Below are 24,293 nucleotides of genomic sequence, written 5' to 3'. Positions count from 1 at the left end.
AGACAGCAAAGCATGTCCATCCACCAGCCGAATGCCCGGGCCGTGCTCAGCACTAATGCCCAGGATGACGAGTGTAGATCCTGGACAATAGTTAATATGCATCGGTTTAAAAATTTAATAAACACTTTAGTTAAATCATAAAAGTTCTGTAAAATAAGTGTTGAAATCGGACTGGATACTAAGAAGATACAAACGTTGAGACTTTGTATAGAAATAGTATGACGTCACATTACACACGCCCATACTAACTAGTATGGGACGCTGTTTGTCGTTTCTGTGGACAGTGACGTCACGAGATTAAAAATATCACATCGTAAATTGTTTCTAAGAAAATCTTTGCTGTTACTACTTACTACTATTTCTCGTATTTAACACATTCACAGTCCAACACAACATAAGTTATCCTGGACTGCTAAAGTGACCAACCCAAAAATAATCCCTAAGGAAGAATTTTTAAATTAAACTAAACTTAACGACTTCTTATTATATCAGCTATCTACCAGTGAAAGTCCCATAAAATTCAGTAGTCCCACAAAATCCCTCTGTAAATGGAGTCGGAAAAAATGTGCCCCGCCCACTGCCAATCAAGTTTGACAACCTTTGTTTGTCACCTGTCATCCGCTTTGCAATGGAGGAAAGTCGAACCTTAATTTCGAACTCCTATGTTCTTCTGATTAATTTCGTTGCGGGTCCAATGACAGTTTAACTTTCCCCCGGGACACACTTGACCTTTATTGGTTGGGTTTTAGTGGCGGTCAAGCTGTAGATCCTGGCTACACAGGAGTTGCAGTGGTGAAAACGAGAGGTGGGAATAGTCCCGTTTTTTGCCAATCAAGTTTGGCAATCGATTACTTTGGTATCAAGTCAAGAAATGAGAAGATTCGTAGATCTTCTCAGTTCTTTACAGTCTTTGGAAAATACATATTAAAGTGTAAACATACCTGCAGTTTGTCAAATTCCCTCGCCAGAGTGCGTTGTTGCTCCCGCGTCGACCGGATCGTTGTTAGGCCGTTGACAGTGGCGGCTGCGTGGTTAAGCGACTGGCTGCGAGCTGTGAAAGGGTTAATTCAATATTAAAAACATATTTACGTACATTACATTAAGTAAAAGTGGCATGCATGATGCGTGACGTCACGAAGTGCTAACATTTAACCACGCCTTGACGTCACGAGCCTCTTCTTTTTAATTTTAGTCTCTTTCAATTTTCAAAAAAAAAACGTGAATCAAGTATACGTGTCGAGTATTTTTTGACAAATTAACTGACGGACTAATTCACACTCTTGCTTTTTTACCCAGGAAACATCCCTTTTGGCTTTTATTTTGGTGGCTTTATACTGGAAAGAGCCCTTTCTATGATTCATCATCATTTATCATCTCAGCCATAGGACGTCCACTGCTGAACATAGGCCTCCCCCAATGCTTTCCATGCTGCCCGGTTGGTAGCGGCCTGCGTCCAGCGCCTTCCTGCTACCTTTGATGTCGTCGGTCCACCTTGTGGGTGGATGTCCCACGCTGCGTTTTCCGATACACGGCCTCCACTCCAGAACCTTGCTGCCCCATCGGCCGTCAGTTCTGCGTACTATGTGCCCTGCCCACTGCCATTTCACACTTCACACACTTTCTTTCTATGATTAAACCTTCTAAATATGAACATAACTTACCAATAGCCTCTATTCTCTTCAGTTCCCGACTAGTACTCAAGAACAGACTCCTCAGTACTACCAGCATGATCAGCAGGACTGCTGTAGGGGCCAGCAGCCACCAGTTGACCAGGCATACCACCACCAGTATGGATACCACTTCGAAGAGGAACTGTGAGAGATAATGAGTTTTATATACACTCAACTCATCTATACTAATATTATAAAGCTGAAGAGTTTGTTTGTTTGTTTGTTTGTTTGTTTGTTTGTTTGTTTGTTTGTTTGGTTGAACGCGCTAATCTCAGGAACTACTGGACCGATTTGAAAAATTCTTTTTGTGTTGGATAGCCCGTTAGTTCCTGAAGGCTTTAGGCTATATATCATCACGCTAAGACCAATAGGAGCGGAGCACCAATGAAGAATGTTTCAAATCAGTGATTTTTTTCCTTTTGAGAGCTGACGCTGCGTAAACGGTTAAAGTTTCGCAAAAATCATGTATCACAGGATTGTTCCCCTTTAAAAGTTCTAAAAAAAAGTCCGCGATAGTATATGTCTATCTTTTAAGGTTGGCTCATAGTAACCCTTTTTATGCAAAAAGAAATCTGTTTTATATTAATGCATTATTTGCGGAGATTTTTTCATAAACATGATATTAATCCTTATCCAAATAAATAAGTTATTCGTCACAAGTATTTAATTTTAAACATACTTGGCCTTTACACCATTCAATTTCAATAAATATCTTAGGAGATATCGCAGTTTTAAAATATCATCGCAGCAAAATAATGATCAAGTAGGTGTGTTCTTTGTAAGACGTAAGCATCTGATAAGAAAGGATTTTCCAAAATTCTACCCCTAAGGAGGTAAAAAGGGGAGGGCAAAGTTTGTATGGGATAACGAGATTCCTTCGTTCAATCTACTTCAAATTTCGCATAAGCATTCTATAACAGAATTAATGGAAGACGTGTTTCGTATTTTAGTGAAATGCATCCCCTAACTATGTTAAAAAGGGGTAGAAAGTTATTTTAGTGGTGATTTGCTTCAAAGTTGATATTAATTACTCATTAGTGCATTTTTTTTACAATCATGTCATGTTAAAGACTATCATACTCTAGGGGCCTCTACTTAACCTCGGAGTTGGTGCCCGCTGCAGCTGCGTGCGCTCGCCTAACAATGCATAGTAATGCATGACGGTCAAGCCGCGGGCACCTGCTTGCGCTGTATACATAAACTCATTTTCTCGCGAGAATTTTTGCGGAGGCCCTTGAGGTAGTGGGAGTAGTCTTGAGGAAAAGCTCCTTCTCCCACGGCCAGTGGCATGCTAGAAACTTGGTGATTCTAGCACCCGTAGGAAAATAAAAAAAAAAAGTTTACCAATAATACTGCGGTAGGTGTAGTTTTCGATTTCGTTGTAAAAAGATAATACCACCGATCAAAGGCCGAGCTGCATATTCATAAAATATAAGAAAATTTTATTTTCATGTTTATTTAACCTTTAAGATTTTTATATTTTATAAGTATTCAAACATTTAGATAATAACGTTAAAAATCGTATGAGAACGTTTTCGACTTCTCCGCGGACGAAGTCGCGGGCAAAAGCTATTTGTAAAATAATTAGACTAAATTATTAAAAGTGCCTACCCAAAGTCATTATTCCACGCGGACGAAGTCGCGGGCACAGCTAGTTAAATAATAATAAGTATTGTAAGTGTATTGTCGATGATACTGAATAAACATTTTTTCTTTCTTTCTTTCTTTCTTTCTTTCAACATCAAATAAACCGCACCTTCCGCGACGCAATCTTTATAGATTTTCTTCTGACACAATCATGGTGCCCCAACAATATTGGTGTTATTTGAAAGCCCAATAAATATCCTTAAAAAAAACACATTTAATTTCTTAATAAATGATTAACATATACCATAAATGTGACTTGAAAAAAGACCTCACTTTGGGCTCACCTCTGGGATCAATTAGACCAAATTAATTCCAACTTAACAGTTTTATAGCCATAAAAGTTGGCTCAAGCGTAACTACCTATTTTTTGAAGAAGTGACTCTGGATCCTTCTAAAGACACATTTTTGGGGTAAAAACCTTTCCTTTAATGAAATGAAGTTTAGAACTAGGCTTTTAAATGGTGCCAATATTGGTGGGAAGTGGGGATGCATACGTTTGAAAGTGCTTGTTGCGGGAGGTGCGATTTATTTGATGTCTAGTGTAGTTTGAGATAAGGTTACATTTAGGTTGGCATTGTTTAGTAGACAGTGGTAGCATACCACCACCAGTATGGATACCACTTCGAAGAGGAACTGTGGGAGAATGGGACTTATTCAGTTTGGAATTAGGTTTAATTTTGGGTGGCATTGTTAAAGACACTCTACTAACAGTATGGACACAGAATAATAATAAGTACTACGTACAGAAGTTTTACTTCGCGAAGGTATTTAAAAAAATGTATGCTCAATGTCATTAACAATATGGTGTAATTTAGCTTGTCTCAAGAGTCAAGCAAGTTTGTCAGAAGTTTTGTTGACAAACGTCAGTGATCGGTACTGCGCCGAAGCTATAGGGCTGACTTCGGTAAAATGATGTGACGTGAGGTGTCAATCTGCAGAAAATGGCGGAGGAAATACATGATTTAGCATGAATTATCATGAATAATATTAACTACTTATTTACCTCTCAGTGTCTTCAGGCAACTTAAAAAAGTACATTCTGTGTTTTTATTATTATTTAGGCAGTTAAATACTGCACAGTATTTAGTACACCATTTTCTTTATTTTTTTTCCATCATACACAAGAATACGCGTGCGTGAGTCAATGTTCGCTCGTATGTGAGGCCTTGTCGAATAGTACTCTTGTAGGGGGCAATCGTGCGTGTTTTGTTTTCGATGTAAACTCGCGGAGATGAACAGGCCTGGTATGGATACCACTTCGAAGAGGAACTGTAGGAGAATGGGTCTTATGTAGTTGGGAATGAGGTTCTTTGGTTGGCATTGTGTGACTACTATAAGTGTAGCGCTTAACTGAGTCAGTGCCTGGCCTGAGGTATGGGAGCTCACGGGAGTGTGTTATTGTGACGGCAAAAGTCAGCGACACTTCATATCTCCTTTAGATTGGTATGCTCTGTCACGTCATAATATGTCAATGTCACCCCCTCATGCCGCTCCCATACCTCAGGCACTGACTGAGTTGAGCGCTAGACCTATACCAGTATGGAGACCACTTCAAATAGGAACTGTTGGAAAAAGTATCTGCCAAATCCTCCATTTGCTTCTGGTAAATTAGAGAGCGTCGAGCTCTTGCAGTGGAGACTAAATGATTGATCATGATGAACAGATGACTTCATGACCAGTAGCCTTATTCACGTAACAAAACTTTAATAACAACAAATCGCTGAGTTGCGATCCTATCGAGTAATCGTTCTATCAAAATGACCCTTGTGAATACGGATTTAGAACTGTTTTTCAATGGGACGACTTCTGAACGTCAGCGAGATCTTGACTGTCAAAATACGTGAATTAGGCCACTAATGGTGATGAACCATAGGCAAGCATATCACAATGATGATGATGACATCAACTCACCCCAAGAGTGTCGACCAAAGCGACAGGCAGCAAGGTGTCCACTTGCCCCATATCTTTGGAGAATCTGTTGAGGATACGCCCAGAAGGATTGTGGTGGAAGAACCACATTGGAGCGCTGGTCACGCCTCTGTGGGAGAAATAGACGGTTATAGAAAGAAAAAAAGAGGACATATTTATTAAGCACCTTAGGCACAATAGGTTTGTTAGATTCCGGTCGCCGAGCACGTAGAATTTCGTCCAATGACCCCAAGCTACCCATCCTTATCGACGTCACTATTTTGCACATTCAATAAGGTACCTTTTTAAAAATCATATTTACAGTTGATTTAAAATTAAATGAGTTTTTAAGACCACATTAATGGCCAATCAAACAGGGAATTTCAAATTGATGGAGTTTTGAATACGAAAAAATACAATCCAATTAAGAACCTAATTTTTTGAAGTCGGTTGAAAACTCACGATTCTGCGTAGTGCCACTTCAGCTTGCTAATCCGTCAGGCTATGTCAGCGACTTTAGTTCGTTTACGGATCTCCTCATTTCTGATTCGATCTCGTAAAGAAACACCGAGCATAGCCCTCTCCATCGTGCTACTTTGAGCTTCTGTATAAGGCCTATAGTGAGAGGCCACGTTTCCGAGCCATAAGTCATCGCCGCCGATGACGGCCGATGGGGCAGCAAGGTTCTGGAATGGAGTCCGCGTACCGGAAAACGCAGCGTGTGACGTCCACCCACAAGGTGGACCGTCGATCTGATAAAGGTAACAGGAAGGCGCTGCGCAACCGTGCGATGTGGAAGTCATTGGGGGAGGCTTATGTTCAGCAGTGGACGTCCTATGGCTGAAATGATGATGATGAAAAATTTCACAAAACTCACCTGAACATCGTATCGTGAAGTGTAATAGACGCTTTAATACATGTGTTGTAGAACACAACTAGTTTGTTCCACGTGAAGAATATACATATGAGAATCAGGCTGGCGTATACGTATACGCATTGCTCACGGGTTAGGTGGAAGTGATTCAGGGATAAGTCCACATATGACACTGGAAAGAAAGAAAATATTTAGTAGGCGACAACAAAAGGATAACTACACTGGTCATCACAAAAATCGACCCTCCCGCGACAAGCACTTTCAAACGTATGCATCCCCACTTCCCACTAATATTGGCACCATTTAAAAGCCTAGTTCTAAACCTCATTTCATTAAAGGTTTTTACCCCAAAAATGTGTCTGTAGAAGAATCCAGAGTCACTTCTTCAAAAAATAGGTAGTTGTTACGCTTGAGCCAACTTTTATGGCTATAAAACTGTTAAGTTGGGATTAATCGCTATCAATCTGTTAAAGAGGACACGTGAGATCATTATTTGGTTTTATAACCATAAAAATTGGTCTAATTGATCCCAGAGGTGAGCACAAAGTGAGGTCTTTTTTCAAGTCACATTTATTGTATAATGTTAATCGTTTAAATCGTTTATTAAGATATTAAATGTGATTTTCTTTAAGGATATTTATTGGGCTTACAAATAACACCAATATTGTTGGGGCACCATGATTGTGTCAGTAGAAACGAGTTTTCCTGTAAAACGCAGGTGGGCCGATTTTTGTGATGACCAGTATATAATAGACAATGTAATACAAGTTTCTTACCCGGCGGTGCCCCATCAATTGTGGAGTTCTGTTTCTTGATTTCAGCTGTGTTAGATTCTTCTAGATTTACCCTGAAATGATAAGAAATATAGATTGGTAATGAATACTAATTAAACATCCTTGGACATTTTAGACCGACCGAACACAGATTCTACAAAGCAGAATAGTTCCTTTGTGGTTAACAATAATTCCTGATCACTTTTCATTTGCTGGAGGAAGTCGATTCTAAGCTTAACTCTTCCTATGTTCTTCTGATTGATTTCGTTACGGGTCCAATGACAGTTTAACTTTCCCCCGGGACAAACTTGACCTTCACTAGTTGGGTTGTTGGCGGTCAAGCTGTAGATCCTGGCTATACAGGAGTTGCAGTGGTATTAACGTAAAGTGGGAATTTTCCAGGGTAGAATGTGATATTGCAAGAGCTTGAGCCGCGCACGAATGTCCAATTTTAGGACAATAACTCGAGGTTCCGTTTCAATGGCCTCGGATGACACCGTCGGGTTTTAGTGGGTAGGCCCCGCCCTCCTGGCTACACAGGAGTTGCAGCGGTGGGAACGAGAGGTGGGAATAGTCCCGTGACTGTCTCCATTGCGTAAAGCATTTCCCGGCGAAAAAAAGGCCAAGGCCTTCCTTGCTGTAGTCAAAAACAAAGAACTCACCATTCCTTCAGCCATATGTCTGTGGCGGAGTAGAAGACTTGAGCCAATATAAAGAGTATCAGCAGAGACGCCATGGAGCCCACGGAACCGCCGCTCTTTATGTAAGCCATGTATACGCTCTTGCTTACTGAGCCTTTGTTCTGGTTTTCACCTGGAAAAAAAAGATATATAGAAGCCATATTACATAAATAATTATCTACCTACTTGTCATTAGCTTATTACTAAGACTAGATTAAGATTATCATGTTACTAACACCTATGGATGTAATGTCTGAAATAAACGTTTTATTATTATGTTTGTACGCTTTGGAGCTCACGGGTCAGAAGTGGCCCGGTCCTTTATAAGGCTTGCGTGGGGATACAGATCCAACACGTAGATGCCGTTTTAAGCGCAAAATAATCGACAAAAGTGAAAGTGATGCACATGCTGGATCTAGTCTCTGACTATATCATGGGATGTAGCCAGAGACCATCCCCAGCCTGTGCACAGGAGCTATTGCAGTTATTGGAGAATGGACTAGGGTTATGGATGAAGGATGGATGGACTGGTTACTGTGCTATGGATGGAGACTACGGGACACCTGCCTGGTTCATAGTCTCAGACTGAAAAAATGGCAGGCGGTGACTAGCCAGCGACTAAATGGGCCCCCCCTGGCGTCATGGGTCGTATAGACCGGACTGAGGGGCAACATTGGCGTCTGCCAGCTCAGGGGTGTAGAGAGGTTATATACCTATTTATTCTGATTTTGATATCAGTTTCAGCCATTGAGATATAGAGAGATGCCAACTGATGCGCTGAGTTCGAAACTCAGTGTCGCATTAGAAATTGACACACACACAAAGTAATTAAAATATGTGTTCATTGTCCATTGCGGTATCAGTACTCAACGTTCCAATAATCTTTCGCAAGCAAAACATTGCTTAAAACATTATGACGTCAGCAGCAATGTGTTTGGGCATATTGCTGCGACACCGGCCACGCCCCCTTGTCACATCTACCTTTAGTTTCTGTGATCTGTGCTAGTAACCAATATTTACCTTCATATTTGGGGCTCAAGTTGTTGTCCAAGTCCAGGTTGAAGGAAAGCTGTGAAGCTTCTGACATCGATCTTTGTGAACGGATCTTGTAATTGTGTTCCTACAAAAATAATATTATTTAATTAGACTTTACAGTAAAATATACCACATAGTGTAGCCAAATAATCGATTTAACGATAAATCGAGTATGCCCTACCCCGTAAATTTTTTAATCGATTAAAATTAATTGATTTCTAGATATAGATCGTTTCATTCACGAAAACGCGCCCCACCATTCTTCCGCTAATAATAACGCTCGGATTGCTCGGATCAAACTCCCCGCACCCCGCGCTTCCTTCGACCAAACATTGGTGGGGCGCGTCTTCGTGGATGAAATGATCTATATCACTATAGATTATATCGTTATTCTTTGCTTTTACATCTACTGACTGTTCTACTGTATAATTTGTAACAATCTACGCAGCCTACATTTTTTTTTGAAGATATCTTGTATGACACTTATAAAGATAGGTATTTCCTAAGCTACATAAATCTCTACCAAAAATACTAACTAGAGAATCACTAACAAATTATGAAATAATAATGTATTATATCAACTAACGCTTCGTATATTTTCATTTTTTATTTGATCCTGTTTCACGATCACGTTGTATACCTTTGAAAATAAATATATTATTATTTATTCTACATCCACATCTTTTGAAAATATTGTCATTATTTCTTTTACAGCTTACAATCAAATGACAATGACAAAGATTCCGATATGAAATTGAGAAATATTTTTTTTTTAAAGCGAGAGTGAATAGGCACTTACAGGGCAGATATGTACCATCCTAGACTGCGTCTCACTTAACACCAGGTGCGATTGCGGTCAAATACTGTTTTGTCTTAATAAAAAATAAACATTAAACTCACCACGCTCTCCTGATTCTCGTAGTTGACAGCGTTCTTCTTCTGTTTTTCTTCTTCAATCTTCTCGGACACTTCTAGAAGTTTCTCGAACTCTGGAACGCCGTTTTGGAGCTCGTGGTACGTGCCTTGCGCTACGATCTGTAAAAGAATACAATAATATAGATCGTTTCATCCACGAAGACGCGCCCCACCATTCTTCCGATAATGTATGAGTGTTATCGGTACACGCTAAATGATCCATGAGTGCACACGCACACTACAGTAATGCCTTACGGATTGCTCGGGCCTCGGACCACACTCCCCGCACCCCGCGCGACCGAGACCAATCATTGGTGGGGCGCGTCCGAGTGGATGAAACGATCTATAAGTTATACAGGGTGTTGATTTCAATCCTCGCCATATTTATTTAGGTGATCTATTATGACTTATATAAACGCATTATCCACCAAAAAAAAAATTACAAACTAAAGTAGAATTTTTAGCGAATATTTTCCGTGCGACATCAACTGTACTGTGGCTCTTAATACTGCAATACGCTTCAACTGCGGCACCCATCGAGCTACGCGGATCGCTCGCTTATCATGTCTGATAGTCTACTGAAGGAAGCCACGTAAAATAGGTAGTGTAAATAGGTATTTTTGTTTGACTAACTAAAGTTAAAGTTCGTTTTAAATTAGTTTGCTGTTTCCTATGTGTGTGTGTGTGTGTATTGGAGCGTACCTACGCGCTTTCCGCCACTACCTACCGCAATCGCGGGAGTATTTTGTACACAAAATTACCAGATTATTTACTCCCTACATTAAAAAAAACACATTCCTTTAAGTTTAGAACTAGGTACCTACTCACCGATGCGACTTCAGATGCGTTTCCACGTGCCCTCCCGTAACAGTAAACCATGTTTACGTACTCACGAGCACTGTACGTATGGTTTGGCATCTTCCTAACACTCACTCACTATTATTACACTCACTATCACACTTTCACACACTAAATACTCAAAACCGCACGAGAAAACAATCAAAAATCGCAAATTTGCAATTAGAAAAGTGCATTCGATGAAATACGTCCATCGAATGTCGTCGTGAATCGGTAGTTATCGTTATTCTTCATTTTCAACTAGTTTACGTAATTTTTAACATCAGAAAAGTTTAATTTCGTCAGTTTAGTACAGGAAATCTATCAACGAATGAGAATGTAAAAGCGGCGGGAAAAATACTTTGTTTAATCTTTGTGAACTAAAGATTCGTCCTATCATTAATGCTCTTAAAGCAAGCTTTCAAAACACTCAAATGCAAATGATTTGTAGATCTTTAATTACTAATCGTTATTATTAAAACGATAAGAATATCAATAAATTTTGGTAGTTATTTCGTGTAATGAAATTACATTCATTTAAACTAATCCCGAACATGATGATGAATTATTTTATGTAAGTTATGAAGAATGGAAGTCTAACCTGAACCTAACTAACATTCGTTCAGGGTATTTAAATTAAACGCCGATAGAAATGAAATTACGTTATTACGGTAGTAGGAAGTAATAAGTACTAGAAAACAGTTATCAAGCAGAGAGGAAGAGAAAAGTTGAAGTTACAAGGCAAGAAATAAGAAAATAGCGATTGAGTACTAGGTATTCTAAATACGAGCTAGATTTCGCGGAGCGTGCGCGCGGCCTCTCTGCGTGGAAAGCAAAATCGGACTGATGAACAGAGAAAATCGATGATCCACGATTGAGCGCCGGCCGCCCGATGACGCCCGAAACACGAAGATGGGGAAGTACCTATTCCGTGCGAGCCCGATGTCCGTGCCGCGTGCGAGGCGGTGGTATTATTGTATTTAATTACAAGTCACCGCTCCAAATGAAAGATATGAAATTTTCTTTTAAGATATGAAATTTTGTTTAGGTACTGAAATCAATCGAGTTTAAAAACAAAATCTTGTCTTATCTCCTATCGAAAGTGAAGGAACAAGAGTTTGCCAGTGTGTTATTTCTAGGTGTTCAGTTTGCGGTATTAAGTAAGTTAAGTTTTATTTTACTAATTACTATCGTAAAGACGTAAAAGTTATTAAGGTAGAGAGCTGGAAATGTAAGGAATAACGAACCTGTATGAAAGAGCATTATTGTCATCTGTTTACAGTACTTTTGAATGATAAGTAGGTACAAGCTTATCACACACATAAAAGCATGGTTTAATTAAAAAATAATAATAATGTAGGTTCTGTAAAAAAAATTATTTTGCGGAAGGAAGCAAATTCGTGTAAAAGGTTTTTTTATTAATTAAAGAGTACTTAATTAATTAGTTTTTAGAACAACAAATAAACTCGTAACATGATAAGGTGTAAGTAACTAATTTACTCATTACATTTTTAGGGTAGATTTGGATTAAGCTCTGTCCAGTAGTCGTCTTTGAACTCACAGCTGATTGTGGCTGATAGTTGACTGACTCATGGGCGAGCGCGGGTAGTGGGGCGTGGGGCGGGGGGCGCAGCGTTGCCCGGGTCACCGGGTGAGCGCCGCGCGCCGTTTGCGTTGGGGGACTATTCTGCACTGTAGTGGTCGATTATGGAAATCGTAGATATTTAAAAAATAATAATAAAAAATTTGGAAGTCAGTTTTTTTGCTGATTCGTGATCAGAATAAGCTACTTAATCTACTCCCTAAATATGGCGGGTATTGAAATCAACACCCTGTATTTACTAACCCCCTTACTAATAAAAAGTTACACAGTTGTTGATCACTGTTTTAAAATGACATTTCCATACTAAACGTCTCTTTAAAACACTGATCAACGAGCGTGTAAGTTTTATTAGTAAGGGGGTAATTATAAATAGGAAAGATTTGTTTTTTTTTGTATTGAATAGGCTCCGAAACTACTGGACCGATTTGAAAAATTCTTTCATCATTTGAATCCTACATTATTGCTAATGAACATAGGTGGTACGAAGTTCGCCGGGTCAGTGCAACTAGAGATCCATGTGGTTCCAAAAAATTGAAAAGGTACACCCCCACTCTTTCCGAGGATATCGTAAGGCGAATAAATGACAAAGGGACAAATAATTATGCGTGCATCAGGCCTCCCCAACCCGTCTGGCCAGCGTGGGGAGTGTAGGACAAATCCTCCATTTGCTCTGGTACATTAGAGGGTCGTGCTCCTGCAGTGGATACTAAATGACCGGATGATGATGATATGGTGATGATGATAATAACCTTCCCATTCCTCACTATAAGAAGCTACAACAGAGGGTTGTACTCTTGCAGTGGAGACTAAATGACTTGATGATGATGATGATGATGATTACTTTTCCCATTCTCACTATAAGATGCTATAGGTGATCATGGTGCTCCTGCAGTGGGGTCAAAAAATGACTTGATGATGATGATGATATGATCATTATGATGATATGATGGTGATGATGATGATCACCGTCCATAGGAAAGAGTCATGCTCTGCTGTGGAGACTAAATGACCGTATGATGATGATGATTACTTTCCCATTCCTCATTATAAGATGTTATAGGAGAGGGTCATGTTCTGAAGTGGAGACTAAATGACTTGATGATGATGATGATATGGTGACGATGATGATGATATGGTGATGATGATGATGATATGGTGATGATTATGGTGATATGGTGATAAGGATTATGATTACCTTCCCATTTCTCACTATAAGATGTTATAGGAGAGGGTCATGCTCTGCTGTGGAGACTCAATGACCCAATGATGATGATGATGATGATTACCTTCCCATTCCTCACTATAAGATGCTATAAGTGATGATGGTGCACCTGCAGTGGGGGCTAAAAATGACTTGATGATGATGGTGATATGGTGACGATGACGATGATTACCGTCCATAGGTGAGACTGTTTAATAATGCGAACAGCTAGGGACTGGTCTTTCCCGAAGACAGACTGCATCCCACTTAACATCAGGTGCGATTGTGGTCAAATATCTGCCTTATTTATTTATTTATTTAAACACCAACAAGGTTACATTGAGGCTTCACAAAAATAACTATAAAAAATGACACTTGTTAAATGCAAACTTAATTATAGGTGAAAACATCATGCGTTAGACACTAAAGCAACAGCAATTAGGGGTTAAAAACTCAAAATATGTAATACTAGCTTTCCGCCCGCGGCTTCGCCCGCGTGGAATTTTGTCTGTCACAGAAAAACTTTATCGCGCGCGTCCCTGTTTCAAAAACCGGGATAAAAACTATCCTATGTTCTTTCCCGGGACTCAAACTATCTCTATGCCAAATTTCATCAAAATCGGTTGCGAGGTTTAAGCGGGAAAGCGTAACAGACAGACAGACAGACAGACAGACAGACAGACAGACAGACAGACAGACAGACAGAGTTACTTTCGCATTTATAATATTAGTTGGGATGGTGTAAAGAAGTCCCTATGCTTGTTCAAATCAGTGAGATTTGTTCTTTTTATTATGCATAAAAAGAAAAACTCATGCTCTGCAGTGGAGACTCAATGACCAATGATGAATGAAAGATGATGATGATGTTTACCTTCCCATTCCTCATGGCGGCGACGGTGGCCGCGTGTCTGGCGTAATGCACGTGGTGCGTCACCAGGACAGTGGCTTTGTCCCGGAGGAAGCCACGGATGCAGTCCTCGTAGGTCGCTTGTGATGATGATGATGATGATGATGATTGCTCACTATAAGATGCTATAGGAGAGGGTTTAGCTCTGCAGTGGAGACTAAATGACCGGATGATGATGATATGGTGATGATGATGATAACCTTCCCATTCCTCACTTTAAGATGTTATAGGTGATGATGGTGGGGACTAGAAATCACTTGATGATGATGATGGTGGTGATGATGGTGATAGGGTGATGATGATGGTGATAGGGTGATGATGATGGTGATAGGGTGATGATGATGATGGTGATATAAGGATGATGATGATGATGATTACCGTCCATAGGGGTCATGCTCTGCAGTGGAGACTAAATGACCAGATCATGATGATGATGATGATGATTACCTTCCCATTCCTCATGGCGGCGACGGTGGCCGCGTGCCTGGCGTAATGCACGTGGTGCGTCACCAGGACAGTGGCTTTGTCCCGGAGGAAGCCACGGATGCAGTCCTCGTAGGTCGCTTGTGATGATGATGATGATGATGATGATGATTGCTCACTATAAGATGCTATAGGAGAGGGTTTAGCTCTGCAGTGGAGACTAAATGACCGGATGATGATGATATGGTGATGATGATGATAACCTTCCCATTCCTCACTTTAAGATGTTATAGGTGATGATGGTGGGGACTAGAAATCACTTGATGATGATGATGATGGTGATATGGTGATGATGATGGTGATAGGGTGATGATGATGATAACCTTCCCATTCCTCACTTTAAGATGTTATAGGTGATGATGGTGGGGACTAGAAATCACTTGATGATGATGATGGTGGTGATATGGTGATAATGATGGTGATAGGGTGATGATGATGGTGATAGGGTGATGATGATAGTGATAGGGTGATGATGATGGTGATAGGGTGATGATGAAGGTGATAGGGTGATGATGATGGTGATTGGGTGATGATGATGGTGATAGGGTGATGATGATAGTGATAGGGTGATGATGATGGTGATAGGGTGATGATGAAGGTGATAGGGTGATGATGATGGTGATAGGGTGATGATGAAGGTGATAGGGTGATGATGATGGTGATTGGGTGATGATGATGGTGATAGGGTGATGATGATGGTGATAGGGTGATGATGATGGTGATAGGGTGATGATGATGGTGATAGGGTGATGATGATGATGATAGTCATATAGTGATAAGGATGATGATTACCGCCCATAGGGGTCATGCTCTGCTATGGAGACTAAATGACCTGATGATGATGATGATGATGTTTACCTTCCCATTTCTCACTATAAGATGCTATAGGAAAGGGTCGAGCTCCTGCATATTACTTAAATGACCTGATGATGATGATGATTACCGTCTATAGGAGAGAGTCCATACTCTGCAGTGTAGACTAAATGACCAGATGATGATGATATGGTGATGATGATGATTACCTTCCCATTCCTCACTATAAGATGCTATAAGTGATGATGGTGCTCGTGCGTTGGGGACTAAAAATGACTTGATGATGATGATGATGGTGATATGGTGATGATGATGGTAATATGGTGATGAGGATGATGATTACAGCCCATAGGTGTCATGCTCTGTTGTGGAGACTAAATGATCAGATAATGGTGATGATGGTGATGATGATGATTACCTTCCCATTCTGAGGAATAGTGAGCTATGAGATGCTATATGAAAGGGTCGAGCTCCTGCATATTAAATGACCTGATGATGATGATGATGATATAATGATGATGATGATGATGATGAATGAAAGATGATGATGATGATTACCTTCCCATTCCTCATGGCGGCGACGGTGGCCGCGTGTCTGGCGTAATGCACGTGGTGCGTCACCAGGACAGTGGCTTTGTCCCGGAGGAAGCCACGGATGCAATCCTCGTAGGTCGCTTGTGATGATGATGATGATGATGATGATGATTACCGTCCATAGAAGTCATCCTCTGCAGTGTAGACTAAATTACCTGATGATGATGATGATGATGATTACCTTCTCATTTCTCACTATAAGATGCTATAGGACAAGGTCATGCTCTGAAGTGGAGACTAACAGACAGACTACATTGTGATGATGATGATGATGATTACCTTCCACATTCTCACTATAAGATGCTATAGGAAAAGGGGGAGCTCCTGCATATTACTTAAATGACCTGATGATGATGACGATGATGATGATGATGATTACCTTCCCACTCCTCATTATAATATGCTATAGGAGAGGGTTTTGCTCTGCAGTGGAGACTAAATGACCGGATGATGATGATATGGTGATGATGATGATTACCTTCCACATCCTCACTATAAGATGCTATAGGAAAGGGTCGAGCTCCTGCATATTAAATGACCTGATGATGATGATGATGATGATGATGATATAATGATGATGATGATGTTTACCTTCCCATTCCTCATGGCGGCGACGGTGGCCGCGTGCCTGGCGTAATGCACGTGGTGCGTCACCAGGACAGTGGCTTTGTCCCGGAGGAAGCCACGGATGCAGTCCTCGTAGATGGCTTGTGATGATAAATGACTTGATAATGATGATGATGATGATGATCACCTTCCTATTCTTCATTATAAGATGTTATAGGAGAGGGTCATGCTCTGAAGTGGAGACTAAATGACTACATTATGATGATGATGATGATGATGATGATGATAATGATTACCTTCCCATTCCTCCCTATAAGATGCTTGCTATAAGTGATGATGGTGCACCTGCAGTAGGGACTAAAAATGACTTGATGATGATGATGATATAATGATGATGATTATTATTTTCCCATTCCTTAGGTACTATAAGAAACTATAGAAGAGGGTCGTCCTCTGCAGTGAAGACTAAATGACCAGATGATGATGATGGTGATGATGATGTTTACCTTCCCATTCCTCATGGCGGCGACGGTGGCCGCGTGCCTGGCGTAATGCACGTGGTGCGTCACCAGGACAGTGGCTTTGTCCCGGAGGAAGCCACGGATGCAGTCCTCGTAGGTCGCTTGTGATGATGATGATGATGATGATGATGATTGCTCACTATAAGATGCTGTAGGAGAGGGTTTAGCTCTGCAGTGGAGACTAAATGACCGGATGATGATGATATGGTGATGATGATGATAACCTTCCCATTCCTCACTATAAGATGCTATAAGTGATGATGGTGCACCTGCAGTGGGGACTAAAATGACTTGATGATGATGATGATGGTGATATGGTGATGATGATGGTGATAGGGTGATGATGAAGGTGATAGGGTGATGATGATGGTGATAGGGTGATGATGATGGTGATAGGGTGATGATGATGGTGATAGGGTGATGATGATGGTGATAGGGTGATGATGATGATGGTGATAGGGTGATGATGATGGTGATAGGGTGATGATGATGGTGATAGGGTGATGATGATGGTGATAGGGTGATGATGATGATGATGATATGGTGATGATGATGATTACAGCCCATAGGTGTCATACTCTGCTGTGGAGACTAAATGACCAGATGATGATGATGATGATTATGTTGATGATGATCACCTTCCTTATGATGATGATGATCACCTTCTTTAGTAAAGAATACACTATAAGATGCTATAGGAGAGGGTCATGCTCTGCTGTGGAGACTAAATGACTTGATGATGATGATGATGATAGCCTTACCTTCTTCACTATAAGATACTATAGGAGAGGATGGTGCTCCTGCAGTGGGGACTAAAATGATTTGATGATGATGATAATGATGATTACCTTCCCATTCCTCATGGCGGCGACGGTGGCCGCGTGTCTGGCGTAATGCACGTGGTGCGTCACCAGGACAGTGGCTTTGTCCCGGAGGAAGCCACGGATGCAGTCCTCGTAGGTCGCTTGTGATGATGATGATGATGATGATGATGATTGCTCACTATAAGATGCTGTAGGAGAGGGTTTAGCTCTGCAGTGGAGACTAAATGACCGGATGATGATGATATGGTGATGATGATGATAACCTTCCCATTCCTCACTTTAAGATGTTATAGGTGATGATGGTGGGGACTAGAAATCACTTGATGATGATGGTGATATGGTGATGATGATGGTGATATGGTGATGATGATGGTGATAGGGTGATGATGATGGTGATAGGGTGATGATGATGGTGATAGGGTGATGATGATGGTGATAGGGTGATGATGATGGTGATAGGGTGATGATGATGGTGATATTGTGATGATGATGGTGATAGGGTGATGATGATGGTGATAGGGTGATGATGATGGTGATAGGGTGATGATGATGGTGATAGGGTGATGATGATGATGATGATGGTGATAGGGTGATGATGATGATGGTGATAGGGTGATAATGATGATGATTACCGTCCATAGAAGTCATCCTCTGCAGTGTAGACTAAATGACCTGATGATGATGATATGGTGATGATGATGGTGATAGGGTGATGATGATGGTGATAGGGTGATGATGATGGTGATAGGGTGATGATGATGGTGATAGGGTGATGATGATGGTGATAGGGTGATGATGCTGGTGATAGGGTGATGATGATGGTGATAGGGTGATGATGATGGTGATATGGTGATGATGATGGTGATATAGTGATGAGGATGATGAGTACCGTCCATAGGGGTTATGATGCTCTGCTGTGGAGACTAAATGACCTGATGATGATGATGATGATTACTTTCCCATTCCTCATTATAAGATGTTATAGGAGAGGGTCATGCTCTGAAGTAGAGACTAAATGACTACATTATGATGATGATGATAGCCTTTTCATCTTCACTATAAGATGCTATAGGTGATGATGGTGCTGATGGTGGGGACTAAAAATGACTTGATGATGATGATGACGACGATGATGATGATGATTACCTTCCCACTCCTCATTATAAGATGCTATAGGAGAGGGTTTTGCTCTGCAGTGCAGACTAAATGACCAGATCATGATGATGATGATGATGATGTTTACCTTCCCATTCCTCATGGCGGCGACGGTGGCCGCGTGCCTGGCGTAATGCACGTGGTGCGTCACCAGGACAGTGGCTTTGTCCCGGAGGAAGCCACGGATGCAGTCCTCGTAGATGGCTTGTGATGATGATGATGATGATGATCACCTTCCTATTCTTCATTATAAGATGTTATAGGAGAGGGTCATGCTCTGAAGTGGAGACTAAATGACCTGATGATGATGATGATGATGATGATGATAGCCTTCCCATTCCTCATTATAAGATACTATAAGAGAGGATGGTGCTCCTGCAGTGGGGACTAAAAATGACTTGATGATGATATGTTGATGATGATATAATGATGATGATGATGATTGATGATATGAGAGCATGACCCCTATGATGACCCATAGGGGTCATGCTCTGCTGTGGACACTAAATGACCAGATGATGATGATGATGATTACTTTCCCATTCCTCATTATAAGATGTTATAGGAGAGGGTCATGCTCTGAAGTAGAGACTAAATGACTACATTATGATGATGATGATAGCCTTTTCATCTTCACTATAAGATGCTATAGGTGATGATGGTGCTGATGGTGGGGACTAAAAATGACTTGATGATGATGATGACGACGATGATGATGATGATTACCTTCCCACTCCTCATTATAAGATGCTATAGGAGAGGGTTTTGCTCTGCAGTGCAGACTAAATGACCAGATCATGATGATGATGATGATGATGTTTACCTTCCCATTCCTCATGGCGGCGACGGTGGCCGCGTGCCTGGCGTAATGCACGTGGTGCGTCACCAGGACAGTGGCTTTGTCCCGGAGGAAGCCACGGATGCAGTCCTCGTAGATCGCTTGTGATGATGATGATGATGATGATCACCTTCCTATTCTTCATTATAAGATGTTATAGGAGAGGGTCATGCTCTGAAGTGGAGACTAAATGACCTGATGATGATGATGATGATGATGATGATAGCCTTCCCATTCCTCATTATAAGATACTATAAGAGAGGATGGTGCTCCTGCAGTGGGGACTAAAAATGACTTGATGATGATATGTTGATGATGATATAATGATGATGATGATGATTGATGATATGAGAGCATGACCCCTATGATGACCCATAGGGGTCATGCTCTGCTGTGGACACTAAATGACCAGATGATGATGATGATGATGATTACCTTCCCCCTCCTCATTATAAGATGCTATAGAAGAGGGTTTTGCTCTGCAGTGTAGACTAAATGACCAGATGATGATGATATGGTGATGATGATGATTACCTTCCCATTCCTCATTATAAGATGTTATAGGAAAGGGTCGAGCTCCTGCATATTACTTAAATGACCTGATGATGATGATGATGATATAATGATGATGATGATTATTTTCCCATTCCTTAGGTACTATAAGAAACTATAGAAGAGAGTCGTCCTCTGCAGTGGAGACTAAATGACCAGATCATGATGATGATGATGATGATGTTTACCTTCCCATTCCTCATGGCGGCGACGGTGGCCGCGTGTCTGGCGTAATGCACGTGGTGCGTCACCAGGACAGTGGCTTTGTCCCGGAGGAAGCCACGGATGCAGTCCTCGTAGGTCGCTTGTGATGATGATGATGATGATGATGATGATTGCTCACTATAAGATGCTATAGGAGAGGGTTTAGCTCTGCAGTGGAGACTAAATGACCGGATGATGATGATATGGTGATGATGATGATAACCTTCCCATTCCTCACTTTAAGATGTTATAGGTGATGATGGTGGGGACTAGAAATCACTTGATGATGATGATGATGGTGATATGTTGATGATGATGGTGATATGTTGATGATGATGGTGATATGGTGATGATGATGGTGATATGGTGATGATGATGGTGATAGGGTGATGATGATGGTGATAGGGTGATGATGATGGTGATAGGGTGATGATGATGGTGATAGGGTGATGATGATGGTGATAGGGTGATGATGATGATGATAGTCATATAGTGATAAGGATGATGATTACCGCCCATAGGGGTCATGCTCTGCTATGGAGACTAAATGACCTGATGATGATGATGATGATATTATGATGATGATATGGTGATATAGTGATAAGGATGATGATTACCGCCCATAGGGGTCATGCTCTGCTATGGAGGACTAAATGACCTGATGATGATGATAATGATGGTGATGATGATGATTACCTTCCCATTCCTCATGGCGGCGACGGTGGCCGCGTGCCTGGCGTAATGCACGTGGTGCGTCACCAGGACAGTGGCTTTGTCCCGGAGGAAGCCACGGATGCAGTCTTCGTAGATCGCTTGTGATGATGATGATGATGATTGCTCACTATAAGATGCTGTAGGAGAGGGTCGTGCTCTTGCAGATGGGATTAGTGACCTGATGATGACGATAATGATGATAATAATGACGATGAAGGATACCTTCTCATTCTTCAAAAAAAGGTGTTATAGGATGGTCATGCTCCTGCAGGATTAGTCCCAGATGATTAGTGACCTGATGATGACGATGATGATAATAATGACGATGAAGGATACCTTCTCATTCTTCAAAAAAAGGTATAGGATGGTCATGCTCCTTCAGGATTAGTCCCAGATGATTAGTGAACTGATGATGATGATTACCTTCCACATCCTTACCATAAAATGCTATAGGAGAGGATCATGCTCTTGCAGAGGGGATTAGTGACCTGATGATGATGATGATATGTTTATGATGATATGGTGATGATGATGATTACCGTCCATAGGTGTCATGCTCTGCTGTGGAGACTAAATAAATGACCAGATAATGATGATGATGATGATGATGATGATTACCTTCCCATTCCTCACTATAAGATGCTATAGGAGAGGGTTTTGCTCTGCAGTGGAGACTAAATGACCGGATGATGATGATATGGTGATGATGATGATTACCTTCAACATCCTCACTATAAGATGCTATAGGAAAGGGTCGAGCTCCTGCATATTAAATGATCTGATGATGATGATGATATAATGATGATATAATGATGATGATGATGATGATTACTTTCCCATTCCTTAGGTACTATAAGAAACTATAGAAGAGAGTCGTCCTCTGCAGTGACGACTAAATGACCTGATGATGATGATGATGATGATGATGATTACCTTCCCATTCCTCATGGCAGCGACGGTGGCCGCGTGCCTGGCGTAATGCACGTGGTGCGTCACCAGGACAGTGGCTTTGTCCCGGAGGAAGCCACGGATGCAGTCCTCGTAGATCGCTTGTGATGATGATGATGATGATGATGATGATGATGATTACCTTCCCATTCCTCATGGCGGCGACGGTGGCCGCGTGTCTGGCGTAATGCACGTGGTGCGTCACCAGGACAGTGGCTTTGTCCCGGAGGAAGCCACGGATGCAATCCTCGTATATCGCTTGTGCTACCTGGAGGACAAATGAAGACATTTATTGAATTTTTTAGCGTTAAGAGTCGTATCTGAAACTTAAATTACCTATAGTCCGGTCCCTGAACACGTAGAATTTTGTTCAATGACCCCAAGCTACCCATCCTTATCGATCGCGCGTAATTATATTGCTGTTGCGATTGTGCGACGGGCACCCGCAGTGAGTGTGCGAGGTAGCTTGGGGTTATTGGACAAAATTCTACGTGCTCCGCGACCAAACTTTACATACTTGAAACTTTCCAATCAAGCAAAAAGTCGTGGTGGACTCACAAGGTAGGCTGACGATCTCATAAAGGAAAGCAGGAAGGCGCTGGATGCAGGCCGCTACCAACCGGTCATTATGGAAATCATTGGGGGAGGCCTATGTTCAGCAGAAGACGTGTTATGGCTGATATGATGATTATGATGAAAAGGTCGTGGGGTTCGATTCTTATCTTAGGCAATTTTTTTTCAAGTTATTGAAAAAATAAAGACATTGCTTCAGCTAAATGCTGGCTACTGCTGGACAAACACATCCACGTTTTTCTCGCGATAAAGAAACAAGACATACGGTCAGCGTCAAATAGTTCGTGACACAGTGGGCAAAAAATTCACAACACAACCTTATTCCAACTGGCACAAAGATCTGCAGCGAACTTTTAGGCTACTTTGGGTGTCAGGAACTATTTGACGCTGACTGTACCTGTACATCTCATATTTTCTAGGTGACAATTAATGAAGTAGGTATAGTCTGGTCTCCGAGCAGAGAATTTCGTCCAATGACCCCAAGCTACCCATCCTTATCGCTCGCGCGTAATTATGTTGCTGTCGCGCTCGCACACTCACTGCGGGCGCCCGTCGCACAGTCGCGACAGCAATATAATACGCGCGAGCGATAAGGATGGGTAGCTTCGGGTCATTGGACAAAATTCTATGTGCTCGGAGGCCGGGCTTTAGTTGATAGCATTAACCAATAAAAGCTTGTGATAATTTTAAACACAACTTTTTTTATAGATAATGTAGTATTCTAGAAGTACATACCTTCGCATCGACCGCAGCTAACGGATCGTCCAACAAGTATACGTCCGCGTGTTGGTACACACACCTCGCGAGCGATATCCTCGCCCTTTGGCCGCCAGAGAGCGATGCGCCTGTCAAATAAATCATAAAATCAATAATGGAGAAGTTTCGTGATGTTGAAAACATTAGATTTCACTGAATGGGATTAAATATAGACCAAAACTAAAAAGCCGGTGAAGTTATTTTTAAAATCCATCAAGAAATGGCTGAGAAATTAATTATTTAAATTGCCTCCATATTTTCGCGTGGAACTTAAACATAGGCGGTGCCGTAACGTCAGGCCACCTGTTCAAGTTTTAATCACAATGCTTACCACCCCTAACGCATTGTCGAGAATGACACTACAATGTCAAAGTCTTCTTTTTCTTTTTAAATATGGTCAGGTCTTGGATATGTCAAAAAAGGTTACACAATTTTACTAAGAAAGAATCTTGAGTGACCCTAGCTGAAAAATTTAAAACTACTAGATTTTAAAGTGAACGCAGCCCGCATTATGTATGTATGCGCAGAAGGCATTATAGTCGCTGTTTCGTACCGAAATAGATTTATTAGTTTCTTAATTTTAGTTTAAGATAAAATAACACAAACTGGAAGGAACTTGCTCTTTTCTTAATTTAACTTATTATTATTATTTTTTATTATATAACAGTATGAGTTTTGACACCGTCACGAAGACACGAATT

The 24,293-nt window shown here is 41.2% G+C and overlaps 1 protein-coding gene across 1 annotated transcript in view; it reads right to left on the bottom strand.

The window, feature by feature from the left end:
* LOC135085699 (probable multidrug resistance-associated protein lethal(2)03659) overlaps positions 1 to 24,293 on the bottom strand; it is a 90,698-nt gene that overhangs the window by 20,813 nt on the left and 45,592 nt on the right. Inside the window, exons 15-24 of the mRNA XM_063980513.1 lie at positions 23,572 to 23,681; positions 22,406 to 22,531; positions 9,488 to 9,622; positions 8,573 to 8,672; positions 7,535 to 7,685; positions 6,876 to 6,946; positions 6,103 to 6,271; positions 5,229 to 5,355; positions 1,662 to 1,812; positions 942 to 1,051 (exon numbers count right to left, since the gene is read on the bottom strand). Coding sequence (XP_063836583.1) covers positions 942 to 1,051; positions 1,662 to 1,812; positions 5,229 to 5,355; positions 6,103 to 6,271; positions 6,876 to 6,946; positions 7,535 to 7,685; positions 8,573 to 8,672; positions 9,488 to 9,622; positions 22,406 to 22,531; positions 23,572 to 23,681 — 1,250 coding nt within the window. The remainder of the gene's footprint in view (positions 1 to 941; positions 1,052 to 1,661; positions 1,813 to 5,228; positions 5,356 to 6,102; positions 6,272 to 6,875; positions 6,947 to 7,534; positions 7,686 to 8,572; positions 8,673 to 9,487; positions 9,623 to 22,405; positions 22,532 to 23,571; positions 23,682 to 24,293) is intronic.

Source organism: Ostrinia nubilalis, chromosome 29, assembly GCF_963855985.1.
Source record: "Ostrinia nubilalis chromosome 29, ilOstNubi1.1, whole genome shotgun sequence".
Classification (NCBI taxonomy): domain Eukaryota; kingdom Metazoa; phylum Arthropoda; class Insecta; order Lepidoptera; family Crambidae; genus Ostrinia; species Ostrinia nubilalis.
The sequence above is the reverse complement of the archived record's forward strand: the minus strand, read 5'-3'. Positions and strand labels throughout refer to the sequence as shown.